Source organism: Oncorhynchus mykiss, chromosome 2, assembly GCF_057628025.1.
Source record: "Oncorhynchus mykiss isolate SJ-2025 chromosome 2, ASM5762802v1, whole genome shotgun sequence".
NCBI lineage: Eukaryota > Metazoa > Chordata > Actinopteri > Salmoniformes > Salmonidae > Oncorhynchus > Oncorhynchus mykiss.
Genome location: NC_143023.1, coordinates 49307461 through 49321397, shown reverse-complemented (window position 1 = coordinate 49321397; position 13937 = coordinate 49307461). Strand labels below are relative to the sequence as shown.

Sequence of the window (13937 nt, the reverse complement as noted above, 5' to 3'; positions counted from 1 at the left end):
ACAGACCATTGAAGTTTTGATGCACATATGGATAAAGGGGTGCTTCTTCAGAACCCCCAGTATATTTAAAAAAATGTATTTCACCTTTATTTAACCAGGTAGGCTAGTTGAGAACAAGTTCTCATTTGCAACTGTGACCTGGCCAAGATAAAGCAAACCATTTAGACACATACAACAACACAGAGTTACACATGGAATAAACAAAACATAGTCAATAATACAGTAGAACAAAATAAAACAAAAAGTCTATATACAGTGTGTGCAAATGAGGTAAGATAAGGGAGTTAAGGCAATAAATAGGCCATGGTGGCAAAGTATTTACAATATAGCAATGAAACACTGGAATGGTAGATGTGCAGAAGATGAATGTCCAAGTAAAGATACTGGGGTGCAAAGGAGCAAGATTAATGAATAAATAAATACAGTATGGAGATGAGGTAGTTGGATGGGCTATTTACAGATGGGCTATGTACAGTTGCAGTGATCTGTTAGCTGCTCTAACAGCTGGTGCTTAAAGTTAGTGAGGGAGATATGAGCCTCCAGCTTCAGAGATTTTTGCAGGTCGTTCCAGTCGTTCCAGCAGCAGAGAACTGGAAGGAAAGGCGGCCGAAGGAGGAATTGGAATCTCAAATATATATATTTTTTTTTTGGGGTTACTACATGATTCCATCTGTGTTATTTCATAGTTTTTTGATGTCTTCCCTATTATTCTACAATGTAGAAAATAGTAAAAAAAAATAAACCTTGAATGAGTAAGTCATAAAACCTCACATGAGCGATTCATCTTTAATTTTAGGGCTGTATACGTTAGGCACTTACCCTCTCTCATTTTAGGGCTGTATACGTTAGGCACTTACCCTCTCTCATTTTAGGGCTGTATACGTTAGGCACTTACCCTCTCTCATTTTAGGGCTGTATACGTTAGGCACTTACCCACTCTCATTTTAGGGCTGTATATGTTAGGCACTTACCCTCTCTCATTTTAGGGCTGTATACATTTACCCTCTATATTTTTGAATATCTTTTGGTGCCCTTTTCAAAAAGTGTTAGTCATTCTGAAAATGAAAATATTTATTACATGATTTCATCATGTTGGCTACTTTAAAAAACAACATGTCAAGTATACTGAATTAAACAAACGTAATACTAAAGTTTTTATGTTTTATGCTGAAACAATTAAATAGATATAAACACATGTTGTGAGATGACAGTTTAATAATGCCATGTTTCATTTTCTTTCAGGCTGAGTCTCTCTGCTAGGTCTGAGGGTTAACCGGAAGGCAGCGGTGCTGTAGAATAGTCCATTCCCCTGCCTTTGTGGTTCCCATGGAGGGGTTTCCTGTCCACTGACCCACCGTGCTGCCTCACCAGGACAGCAGCCATGTCTGCCTGCAACACCTTCACGGAGCATGTGTGGAAACCAGGCGAGTGCAAGAACTGCTTTAAGCCCAAGAGCCTGCACCGCCTGGCCGAGGGTGGCCTGAAGAAGATTGCCCCTGAGCAACCCCCCCAACAACAGAGCCAACCCCCTGCTGGAACTAGACCCAACGGTAACAGCTCCCAGAGGGGAGGCGGTGACGGTGTCTCAACCCGCTCTGGTCACTTCCGTCCTCCCGTGGCTAAGAAGCCCACAATCGCTGTCAAGCCCACCATGATGCTGTCCTGCTCTTCGGCCGACCTGGACTTGGAGGGCAACCTACATCGGCCACCAGACGCTGGTGAACCCGGCAAAACCTCTGCCTTTACCGTCTGGACCCGAAATGGGATGAACCGCAAGAAGCCCGGCGGGCCTAACAACAATGAAGGGGAATATGCCGTGGAGGAGATTGAGCGTTACAGGCAGCGCAGTCAGCGCGCACCCCGTGGGAATGGCAATGGTTTGACTGACATGCTCAAGGAGATTGCGGGCCTGGGCTCTGGCCCTAGCCCCAGCCCCTTGTCCGGGTCGAAGGACCTCTTTTTGGGGCGCATCAGCAGCTCCTTCCAGCGCTCATTAGAGAGAGGACTCCCCGCTTCTGGTTGCTTGGCCATTGGGAGCAGCAGCAGTGGAGGGGCTGCCCAAAAGCGGGTGTCCCTCAGCAACAGTATGGAGGTCATCAGCACCGAAGGAGGGCGCTTCTGCTACCCTGAGTTCTCCAGCGAAGGAGAGGACGATGATGAGGATGAAGATGACGAAAGTGAAGTTAACGACGACGATGAACACGAGAGCTGGGATGAGAGTGACGAGGAACTTCTAGCCATGGAGATCCGTATGCGGGGCCAGCCGCGCTTCGCCAACTTTCGTGCCGCTACACTCTCCCCAGTCCCATTTGCACAGGGGAAGAAGTGGAACACTGTACCGTTACGTAACCGCTCACTCCAGAGGATCTGCGCCGTGGACTATGACGACAGTTATGATGAGATCCTTAATGGATACCCCTCCACAGACTCCAATGGAGGCCACGGTCTCCTTCCGTACGGCCCTGGTGACCTGCAGGGCAGCGGCTTTCTCTCCAATTCGGAGTGCACCACTTCCCCAGAGTCCTCATCATCACTGCCGGAGGACTTGCGCACCACTTCCAGCTGCAGCAGCAGTGCTCCCTGTGGCCCCCTGAGAAACGGTCTGCACTCCCCCTCAGCTTTCAGAACACCGGCCCTTCAGGCTGCTGGTACAGACAAGGAACAACAGACCCAGAAGGCTGTCAGTCCACCCAAGGTCACGGAAACCCACAAGGCTGTTCTCGCAATCCAATTGGATGATCAGGACAGCAGGGAGGGCTTACCTATGCCTCAAGCTCTTCCCGGGCAGCCAGTGATGATCAGCTTCAGCCCCACAGAGGAGCAAGCCAAACCTTACCGTGTGGTTAACCTGGAGAAGCATCTTATCTGTAAGCCCTACACAGTGGTGGACGTGTCTGCATCCATGGCTAACCCAGAGGAACAAAACCAAGAACGCACTCCCAAACAGCCAAAGACTCCCATTAGCCCCTCTTCCTACCCCATCTCCCCCTTAGGCCAGCCACTGTCTCCAGCCTCACCCATGTCCCCATCATCTCCCATCTCCCCCACATCCGCCACACCGTTTGTCTTCCAGGGCAAGGCCAGCAAGCAACCAGGTGCTATCCGCTACCAGGAGGTGTGGACGTCTAGCACCAGTCCCCGTCAGAAGATCGCCAAAGTGGATCTGGAGTCCACTGGAGCATCTGGCCCTGCCGTCCCACCTCGCCACTGCAGCCACAAGTCAGCCCCAACCTCCCCCATTGCTGGCCTCTCCTCCTCTCGGACTGTACCTGTGAAATCCCCTAACCTGTCCGAGATCAAGTTCAACAGTTACAACAATGCAGGGATGCCCCCCTTCCCCATCATCATCCGGGATGATACCACATACTCCCGCAGGTCCAAGAACGCCGTCAAGGTGCCCATCGTCATCAACCCAAGTGCTTACGACAACCTGGCTGTGTATAAGAGCTTCCTGGGTCTCAGCGGTGAGATGCCTCAAACAAAGGACGGGAGAGTGGCTAGCCACACTTATGAGGAGGTCGGCTCCTTGGAGAGTGTCCAACCTTCTCCTACAGAGAAAACTATTGGTAAAGCAGCATCGGAGAAAGCTGCTGCTGGAGAAAGGAAAGCCGCTGCAGCAGCACTGATAAGCCAGGAGCTAACCGCTCGAACCGCTAAAGACTTGACTATAGCTGCAAGCATGGCTGCTGGTTCTCTTTCTCCTTCAGCTGCCACATCGATTGCTGTTCCAACTCCTCTCACTGTCGCTGCCACCTTGGCCAAAAGCAGCTCCAGTTCAGCCTCTCGTGGGCGCACTCGCAAGATCAGTGGGGAAACAACATCCAGCAAAGAGGGGAGCACTGACTTCCCACTGTCATCATCAGGCACTGGGACGAGCCACCGGGAGAAGGCCAGCACTGTGTTGTCCCAGATCGTTGCCTCTATCCAGCCCCCACAGTCTCCCCCAGAGTCACCTTCCCCACATTCTAAAGCCTGTAGTGTCGAGGAGCTGTATGCCCTTCCACCCAACGCCACCAAAGAAACACTCAGTCGACCCAAGTCTCTCTTCTCCTCCACTGACAGCTGCCTGTCCAAACCCGGGAAGGACACACCCTCTAAACAGCTGCCCAAATCCCAGAGTGCCTCAGCAGCCGTGCCCCTGTCCAGCCCCACGAAGTCAGAGCCCAACGCTCCATTCCCCCCTCCCAGATCCACCTCTTCCCCATACTACGCCTCCAACATTCTTCAGAGACACTTTGGCCACTGGACCAAGCCTGCCGCCTCCAGCTCCCCCTCGCGCCCCTGTGATGGAGAGACCAGCCCGGGTGGAGGGGAGGGGAGACGGGTGGCGGTAGAGAGCGCCAAGCCCAAACGCTGGATCTCCTTCAAGAGCTTCTTCCGCCGGCGGAAGGATGAGGACGAACAGCGGGAGAAAGCACAGAAGGAGACGAAGAAGGGCAAGCTGGTGGGGCTGGACGGGACTGTCATCCACATGCTGCCACCTCCGCCCATCCAACGCCACCACTGGTTCTCTGAGGCCAAGAACGAGGACCCCAGTCAGAAACCCACAATCATATTCACCTACAAGCCAGACGGCAGCGCCTCCGGTGACTGGGAGGGGGAACTGCGGGTGGAGGAATGCAGAGAAACGTCTCTGCTGTCCCCGGAGGAGAGCCAAGACATCAGACCATCTACCACCCGGACTGCCCTCCACTGCAAGGCCATCAGGTAACTGATTTAATTATGTCTTAAAAAAGCTAATTTCTCTTGTTTCTGTTAGTCCTTGCTCAGGATTTTTTTTTTTTTAAATGTTCTCTATTCTGACTTATAAGCCGCCTCCTTACTGCAGATAACTGCAGGTTTTGTTATTTGTAAGCAGCACGCTTTATGATAAGGCATTATTGGGTAATATACTGTTTGAGATGGGTACTTTGGCCATCCATCAAATGCAGTTAATTGAGCTATGACAGTAAGAGCAGGCGGCACAGTGATGAGAGGTGGCAACGTTTTCATTTGAATCAGGACGGATTGTGACTAGTTAATTAGCAGGGCTGTAATCTACACTTTACTGGCCTATTCAGACACACAGAATGTGTCCCAAATGGCACCCTTTTTAGGGCACAACTTTTGAGCTGGGCCCAGTTAATCTCATCTCAAACAACAGTGTTGCATGACCAGGGTTGGAGAGTAATGGATTACATGTAACTGATCACACAAAAAATAGAATATTGTTCAATACAGCTAAAATATTGTAATCAAATTACAGATACTTTAGAAAAATTAGATTACTTCTAGGATCACTTTGAAATTCAGAAAGGATGTTTGAAATAATTATTTCAAATCAAATAAAATGTATTTATATAGCCCTTCGTACATCAGCTGATATCTCAAAGTGCTGTACAGAAACCCAGCCTAAAACCCCAAACAGCAAGCAATACAGGTGTAGAAGTACGGTGGCTAGGAAAAACTCCCTAGAAAGGCCAAAACCTAGGAAGAAACCTAGAGAGGGAACCAGGCTATGTGGGGTGGCCAGTCCTCTTCTGGCTGTGCCGGGTGGACTGGCCGGCACAGCACGGCCAGGTGGACTGGGGACAGCAAGGAGTCATCATGTCAGGTAGTCCTGATGCATGGTCCTAGGGCTCAGGTCCTCCGAGAGAGAGAAAGAAAGAGAGAATTAGAGAGAGCACACTTAAATTCACACAGGACACCGAATAGGACAGGAGAAGTACTCCAGATATAACAAACTGACCCTAGCCCCCCGACACATAAACTACTGCAGCATAAATACTGGAGGCTGAGACAGGAGGGGTCAGGAGACACTGTGGCCCCATCCGAGGACACCCCCGGACAGGGCCAAACAGGAAGGATATAACCCCACCCATTTTGCCAAAGCACAGCCCCCACACCACTAGAGGGATATCTTCAACCACCAACTTACCATCCTGTAACAAGGGTGAGTATAGCCCACAAAGATCTCCGCCACGGCACAACCCAAGGGGGGGCGCCAACCCAGACAGGAAGATCACATCAGTGACTCAACCCACTCAAGTGACGCACCCCTCCTAGGAACGGCATGAAAGAGCACCAGTAAGCCAGTGACTCAGCCCCTGTAATAGGGTTAGAGGCAGAGAATCCCAGTGGAAAGAGGGGAACCGGCCAGGCAGAGACAGCAAGGGCGGTTCGTTGCTCCAGACCCTTTCCGTTCACCTTCCCACTCCTGGGCCAGACTACACTCAATCATATGACCCACTGAAGAGATGAGTCTTCAGTAAAGACTTAAAGGTTGAGACCGAGTTTGCATCTCTTACATGGGTAGGCAGACCATTCCATAAAAATTGAGCTCTATAGGAGAAAGCCCTGCCTCCAGCTATTTGCTTAGAAATTCTAGGGACAATTAGGAGGCCTGCGTCTTGTGACCGTAGCGTACGTGTAGGTATGTACGGCAGGACCAAATCAGAGAGATAGGTAGGAGCAAGCCCATGTTATGCTTTGTAGGTTAGCAGTAAAACCTTGAAATCAGCCCTTGCCTTGACAGGAAGCCAGTGTAGGGAGGCTAGCACTGGAGTAATATGATCAAATGTTTTGGTTCTAGTCAGGATTCTAGCAGCCGTATTTAGCACTAACTGAAGTTTATTTAGTGCTTTATCCGGGTAGCCGGAAAGTAGAGCATTGCAGTAGTCTAACCTAGAAGTGACAAAAGCATGGATTAATTTTTCTGCATCATTTTTGGACAGAAAGTTTCTGATTTTTGCAATGTTACGTAGATGGAAAAAAGCTGTCCTTGAAATGGTCTTGATATGTTGATATATTTGACACCTTTCTGTTTTTTCTCAATGGCATTCATATCAGCATTGAAAAAGGGCATTTAAATTGGTCAGAGAGCACTATTTGCTTGATGGATTGCGGGGAAGACCAGGAATCGGCTTTTGTGTGCTACAGTCCAAGCTATTTCTTCCAGTGGTGTGACTGCTGTCGGCATCCAAAGATTATCCAACTTGAATAAAAGTTTGGAGGTAATGTGTAGTCTACGGGCGACACGGATACTACTTATTATTGATATCTACATAGCGCGTTGATGTGAATCACACTTCTATTTGCGGCTGAAGAATTGTGGTTGTTGTGAATGGCTGTTGACAAATTTAGATTTGTATTTTAACAAAATAATGGTTGAATTGAAGATGTTTAAGCTGCCTATCAATGATTGTTTTTGCGACCAGTTGACAGCCAGTGAAAAATGTTCTCTTGCCGCAGCTGCGTAGTCAAATCAATGAATCAAACTAAGCTTTATTTATATAGCATCTTTCAAGCATAGAATGCAGCACAATGTGCTTCAGAGGAAGAAACTAAAAGCAATGAAAATTAAAACTTAAATATTTACTCCACAACAAACATGAGAGGATAAAAAACAAAATAATAAAAATTTAAACTGAACGGCTAAAAGGCATCCTAAGGAAAAGCAAAGCTAAATAGATGTGTTTTAAGATCTCTTTTAAATATGTCCACCGTTTCGGCCCCCCTCAGGTTCTCTGGCAGGCTATTCCAGAGGCTGGGGGCATAAAGTCTGTCTCTCCATGCCTCTTGGCCCCCCTCAGGTTATCTGACAGGCTATTCCAGAGGCTGGGGGCATAATAACTAAAGGCTGTCTCTCCATGCCTCTTGGTCCCCCTCAGGTTCTCTGACAGGCTATTCCAGAGGCTGGGGGCATAATAACTAAAGGCTGTCTCTCCATGCCTCTTGGTCCCCCTCAGGTTCTCTGGCAGGCTACTCCAGAGGCTGGGGACAAAATAACTAAAGGCTGTCTCTCCATGCCTCTTGGTCCCCCTCAGGTTCTCTGGCAGATAATTCCAGAGGCTGGGGACATAATAACTAAAGGCTGTCTCTCCATGCCTCTTGGTCCCCCTCAGGTTCTCTGACAGGCTACTCCAGAGGCTGGGGGATAGTAACTAAAAGCTGCCTCTCCATGCTTCTTGGTCCTAGACTTCAGGATATTTAAAAGGTCAGTGCCAGAGGACTTAGGGAACCTACTGGGTACATAAATAAATAGCATGTCTGACATGTATTGGGTGCACAATCGTGGATTGATTTAAAAACCAATAGAAGAATCTTGAAATTTGTTTTAAAACTGACAGGCAGCCAGTGCAAAGACGTTAAAACCGGCGTAATGTGTGCTCTCTGTCTGGTCTTTGTCAGTACCCGTGCTGCAGCATTCTGTATGTTTTGCAGTTGACCAATGGCTTTCTTGGGTAGACCAGACAGGAGAGCATTACAGTAGTCAAGTCTGCTTGCAATAAAAGCATGGATGAGTCTCTCCGTATCATCCCGAGAAAGAAACGGACACACCTTGGCAATGTTCCTCAGGTGGTAAAAAGCTATTTTGGTCACATTCCTAGTATGTTATTCGAAATTGAGTTCAGAATCTAAAATACACCTAGGTTTTTTTACCTGGTGTTTTAAAATGTGCATCCAGATTCTCTCTCTGTGCTTTGGCTCCAACAATAAGTACATCGGTCTTGTCTTGATTTAGCTGAAGGAAATTGTGAGCCATCCAATATTTAATTCACTAATACTGTCTAATTTATCTGTGGAGTTAAAATCCTCTGGTGACACAGAAATGTAAAGTTGTGAATAGTCTGTGTAGCAGTAACAATCAATGCTGTGCTTTCTGATAACGCTGCCAAGGGTTAACATATAGAAACGAACAGTACTAATCCCAAAATCAAACCTTATGGAATGCCACATGAGATATGTATTTTCTGAGTTATCTTCACCAAGGGTGATGACAAACTCTTGACCGGTTAAGTAGGTGCTAAACCAATGTAGAACTGGACCGGAGAGGCCAACCCACCTCTCCAGTCTGTCCAGAAGGACATCGTGATCAACAGTGTCGAATGCAGCATTTAAATCCAGGAGTACAAGGACAGAGACCTGATTGGCATCTGTGTTGGCTCTAAGATCGTGTACCACTTTAACTAAGACTGTCTTTGTGCAGCTAAGAGTTGAAGAATTTCATTGACTTTTTTTTCAGAAGGGGTTTCACCATAGCAGTTTTTTTAACAATAGCTTGCACTTCAGATATGCAATTAAAAACTGTTTTGAAGAAGGTGGTGGGGATAGGATCAAGAAGGCAGGTAGAAGGCTTAAGTTGTGATATCACTTTCCTGAGTATGTCTGTGTCAACCAGGGAGAATAAATCCACAGTGACTTTGCATGACAGGCTAGTGCACATATCATCAAACTTATCATCAGGTCTTATCATCAGCTTGACTGATACACAGCCTAATGTTGATTATCTTATCTCTGAAATATATCTCATCACATTTAGACGTGGAGGAAAGTTCACATAGGTTTGCAGAGGTAGGATTTATTAGACCATTAATGATCGAGAAGAGCACTCAAATTATTCTGATTAATAGTGATACAGTTAGAAAAGTGAGCCCGTCTGGCATTTTTAATTGCCTTGTTTTATAAGCCAAGTTTCTCTCTCAGATATCATAATGGACCTGCAACTTTGACCGTCTCCACTTCCGCTCTGCCTTTCTGTAATTTCTCTTTAATTGATTAGTTTCCTCACTCTTCTGAGGGACTCTCTGTTTGGATGTGTCCTTTTTCAATTTTACTGGAGCTACGGCATCAATGGTTGCCCTTAATTTGCTATTAAAGTTATCAACTAAATCATTACAAGACGACGTATAGGTGGTGGAGTATTGTTCATACACTCAAAATGTGTAGCAACCCCGTCTTTATGAATGTGGATAATTACGTTGCCACCTCGGTATGCTCTTGTGGCACAGTTGATGCCACGCAGGGCTACGGGCCAGAGGGTTGAGGGTTCGCTGACCACCACAGACGAGCTCACTCTCCGTGCCTGTTTCATTACTTCACTATCAGAGCCAGTTGCAGACAATAATCAGCTATGGGGAAATCAGATTTTCAACATTCTGATGGCATGTGTATAATTACATTAAATATATGCAACACATTTTCCACCGACAGGTTTCTGTGCCAATGCACCACACAACCAATAAACAAAACATACCGACTTTTGGCACTTCAAAATCATGGTTTGCGTTTTCAACACCTCAATAAATAGTCTGGTGAATTGCTGGTGACACTGTCAGTGAATTATTTAGAATTCAAGGCACACTTAACCAGCATGGCTACCACAGCACTCTGCAGCGATACGCCATCCCATCTGGTTTGTGGGACTATCATTTGTTTTTCAACAGGACAATGACCCAATACACCTCCAGGCTGTGCAAGGGCTATTTGACCTAGAATGAGAGTGATGGAGTGCTGCATCAGATGTCCTGGCCTCCACAATCCCCCGACCTCAACCCAATCGAGATGGTTTGGGATGAGTTGGACCACAGAGTGAAGGAAAAGCAGCCAACAATTGCTCAGCATATACGAAGTTTGGAACCACCAAGACTCTTCCTAAAGCTGGCCGCCCGGCCAAACTGAGCAATCGGGGGAGAAGGGCTTTGGTCAGGGAGGTGACAAAGAACTCGATGGTCACTATGACAGAGCTCTAGAGTTCTTCTGTGGAGATGGGGCGGCAGGGTAGCCTAGTGTTGGACTAGTAACCGGAAGGTTGCAAGTTCAAACCCCCGAGCTGACGAGGTCTGTCGTTCTGACCCTGAACAGGCAGTTAACCTGTTCCTAGGCCGTCATTGAAAATAAGAATTTGTTCTTAACTGACTTGCCTAGTTAAATAAAGGTAAAATAAAAATAAAAATGGGGGAACCCTCCAGAAGGACAACCATCTCTGCAGCACTCCACCAATCAGGCCTTTATGGTAGTGGCCAGACGGAATCCACATCAGTAAAAGGCACATGACAGCCAGCTTGATGTTTGCCAAAAGGCACTTAAAGACTCTCAGACCATGAGAAACAAGATTCTCTGGTCTGATGAAACCAAGATTGATATTGGTTGATATTCCACCATGTATTATCACAAATCTAATAAAACACTTGAATTCACTAACCTGTTTCAGAAATATTACTATCCATCTATGCGTTATTCTGTGAATGTGAATGTTTAGATGCATTACCTATAGCTATACTCTTCTGTCCTCTAAAGGAGACCTAGTGTCAGTAGCCTGCGCTGGAGACCTGTCTCAGCTTGAACTCCTAACTTTTCCTAAATAACCTGTCACAAAAAAAAACATTTCAATGTGCAGGTTCTTTGAAGGCAATACAGAGAATACGCTCTTTTTGTAATGACATAGTAGATAATAATAATAATGATAATTAGAAAAGCACGTTTCCTGAAGAAAATGTGGTGTGCTTGTTTTAAAGTTTTCATGGTTTTGAAAAGTTTAGAAAATGTTAATGTCTTTTTAATGTTTGTAGCTGAAATGGTTAAAAGGTGATATCATTTAAAAAGTCTACCACTGTTTTTATTTTTGGCATTGAATCCATTACGTTTTATACCTGATTGTATGCTAATTACCACAGTTAGGATAGCCTGAATATGAGAAAGTTGGTTTGGTGCCTCATGCTTGAATGGTTCAAGAGTTACTGTTTGTGGGTTATGTTATGCTAACTTACTCTAACTGAAAATGGTTATAGTTCCAAAAGTATGCATAGCTTGTCAAAGGATATTTGATACTATCTTATTTAGGCCAGTATGAACAGTGTAGGAGGAGATGGGTAGAGAATATTTTCTTTATTTAACATTGAAGTCTACGGGCCTTTTTGTTCTATTGAAATGCATTGGGAGTTCATTTAAATATTGTTGTAGTTCAAGAAGTATAAATGGTATCAAAAATATTTTCTTAAGCAATCAGAGTTGGGGCACTCTGGACATTTGAAGTTGGTTTGATGTTAATGGCTTAAATTGTTTAAGCTCTAGAGCAGGTAAAAAAAAAAAATCATATAATAACATGCATATGTAAGAAATCTAGAGTTGTGCTTTGCCTTTAGCAAGTACACCTAAGTAATGAATATGCAACTGGCCTGTAGACTGCTGCTGGTCAGCTGGAACACAGACATGAAATTGACTTTGCACACATTCAATCTCTAGCCTGCTTGTTGTAAATTATATTTGAACATACGTTCCGTCGTTTTGACTCATTGGTGTCCTCAGACCTTTGTCTTCGTTTCAGCTAGTGCTGTAGTAATAATGGACAGTTTTACATACTGTAGTGCATTCAATGTATTTCCTGACCAGGACCTCGTGTCTGTCAGTCAAAACATGACACCATAGCCTTGACGTGATGTTGTCATTACGGTGACCAGGGTTAATTAATTTATTTTTATTTAACCTTTATTTACCTAGGCAAGTCAGTTAAGAACAAATTATTATTTTACAATGATGGTTTACCCCGGCCAAACCCTTCCCTAACCCGGACAACGCTACTGTAGGAAGAGTTTTGGTGGTTCCAAACTTCTTCCATTTAAGAATGAGGGAGGCCACTGTGTACTTGGGGACCTACAAAGTTTTGGTACCCTTCCTCAGATCTCAGAGCTCTATGGACAATACCTTCGACCTCATGGCTTGGTTTTTGCTCTGACATGCACTGTCAACTGTGGGACCTTATATAGATAGACAGGTGTGTGCCTTTCCAAATCATGTCCAATCAATTGAATTTACAACGGTTTGCAACAATGAAGTTCTAGAAACATCTCAATGTTGATCAACGGAAACAGGATGCACCTGAGCTTAATTCCGAGTCTCATAGCAAATGGTCTGAATACTTATGTAAATCAGGTATTTCTGTTTTTATTTTGATACATTTGCAAACATTTCTAAAAACCTGCTCTCGGGTTTTGTGTGTAGATTGCTAAGGGGGAAAAATGCAATACATTTTAGAATAAGGCTGTAACGTAACAACAACAAAAATCAAGGGGTCTGAATACTTTCTGAATGCACTGTATTAATATACCGTTTATTCATCCATATGAGTAAAAGTTGCAGTTTAGACGCAAGTATTTCCACATATTATGACATTTAGATTACCGTATCAATCCATGCATGGGTTAGTTTTATGTCGATCTCGGTCATCAGATAATACACAGTGAGCATTTATTTCAGATTTACAGATGGAGGTATGCCTTGCTCAGGATAAATTACTCACTCACTCACTCACTCACTCACACACACACACACACACACACACACACACACACACACACACACACACACACACACACACACACACACACACACACACACACACACACACACACACATATATATACATGGCTGGCAGGGATCTCATTAAAAGATGCTAACAACACATTTAAATCTAGCACATTCCTATGACACCCTTTTCATCACCCTAACCATAATGTTCCTCTCTTCCTTTCCAACTTCCTATCTTCCTTTAGTCGGCTCTCATGTGCCACCAGAAATGTTACCCCTTTGCTCCTGACTCTCCCACACAAGTGACGTACTGTCCTTTTGGCATTGTTGTGACACAAGCCTCACTTTCTCCTTTGCCTTTCTAAGCCCCCCTTTAGGCAATTCATGTTCATTCATATTAAAACACTGCTTCATGTTCCTCCATCTCTGTATATGAGATGCTAGTGCCATCTCTATTCTGGTACAACCTTTACCCGCTCTCTAAGCTTTGCCATCTCTCTTTCCTTTGCCCCGCAGCCAGGTGCCATGTGATGCCAACATATCCGAGGGGGAGATGCCCACCGCGTCCTCCCTATCCGCCAAACTGGAGCTACTGTCCCCTGGGGAGGAGTGTGTCATCCTGGCTGCCACCCCGGCCTCGGCCAGCGAGAGCAGTCCCAGCCTGGTTGACCCGGAGGAGGAGGATGGCCACTCCCACTCGCCAGCATCCAGCTCCTGCAGTGCCACCTACAGCAACCTGGGTAAGACCTGGCTTGAGCTGGCCATTGGGAGACACTGTGAACTTGAAAATACCCTAGGTTGGTGGTCCCTGAGTCCATTTCTTAAGAGCTACATGCTGATATTTTCTTTATTGGGTGAGCAATTTGTATTTG

At 45.7% G+C, this 13937-nt stretch overlaps 1 protein-coding gene across 4 annotated transcripts in view; it reads left to right on the top strand.

Annotated features, from left to right (window-relative positions):
• peak1 (pseudopodium-enriched atypical kinase 1) overlaps nucleotides 1-13937 on the top strand; it is a 260227-nt gene that overhangs the window by 207299 nt on the left and 38991 nt on the right. For all 4 annotated transcript variants that reach the window (XM_036949915.2, XM_090201545.1, XM_090201544.1 and 1 more), the window contains 2 exons: nucleotides 1243-4707; nucleotides 13582-13805. In XM_036949915.2, the coding sequence (XP_036805810.1) occupies nucleotides 1382-4707; nucleotides 13582-13805 (3550 nt within the window). In that variant the 5' untranslated portion in view covers nucleotides 1243-1381. The remainder of the gene's footprint in view (nucleotides 1-1242; nucleotides 4708-13581; nucleotides 13806-13937) is intronic.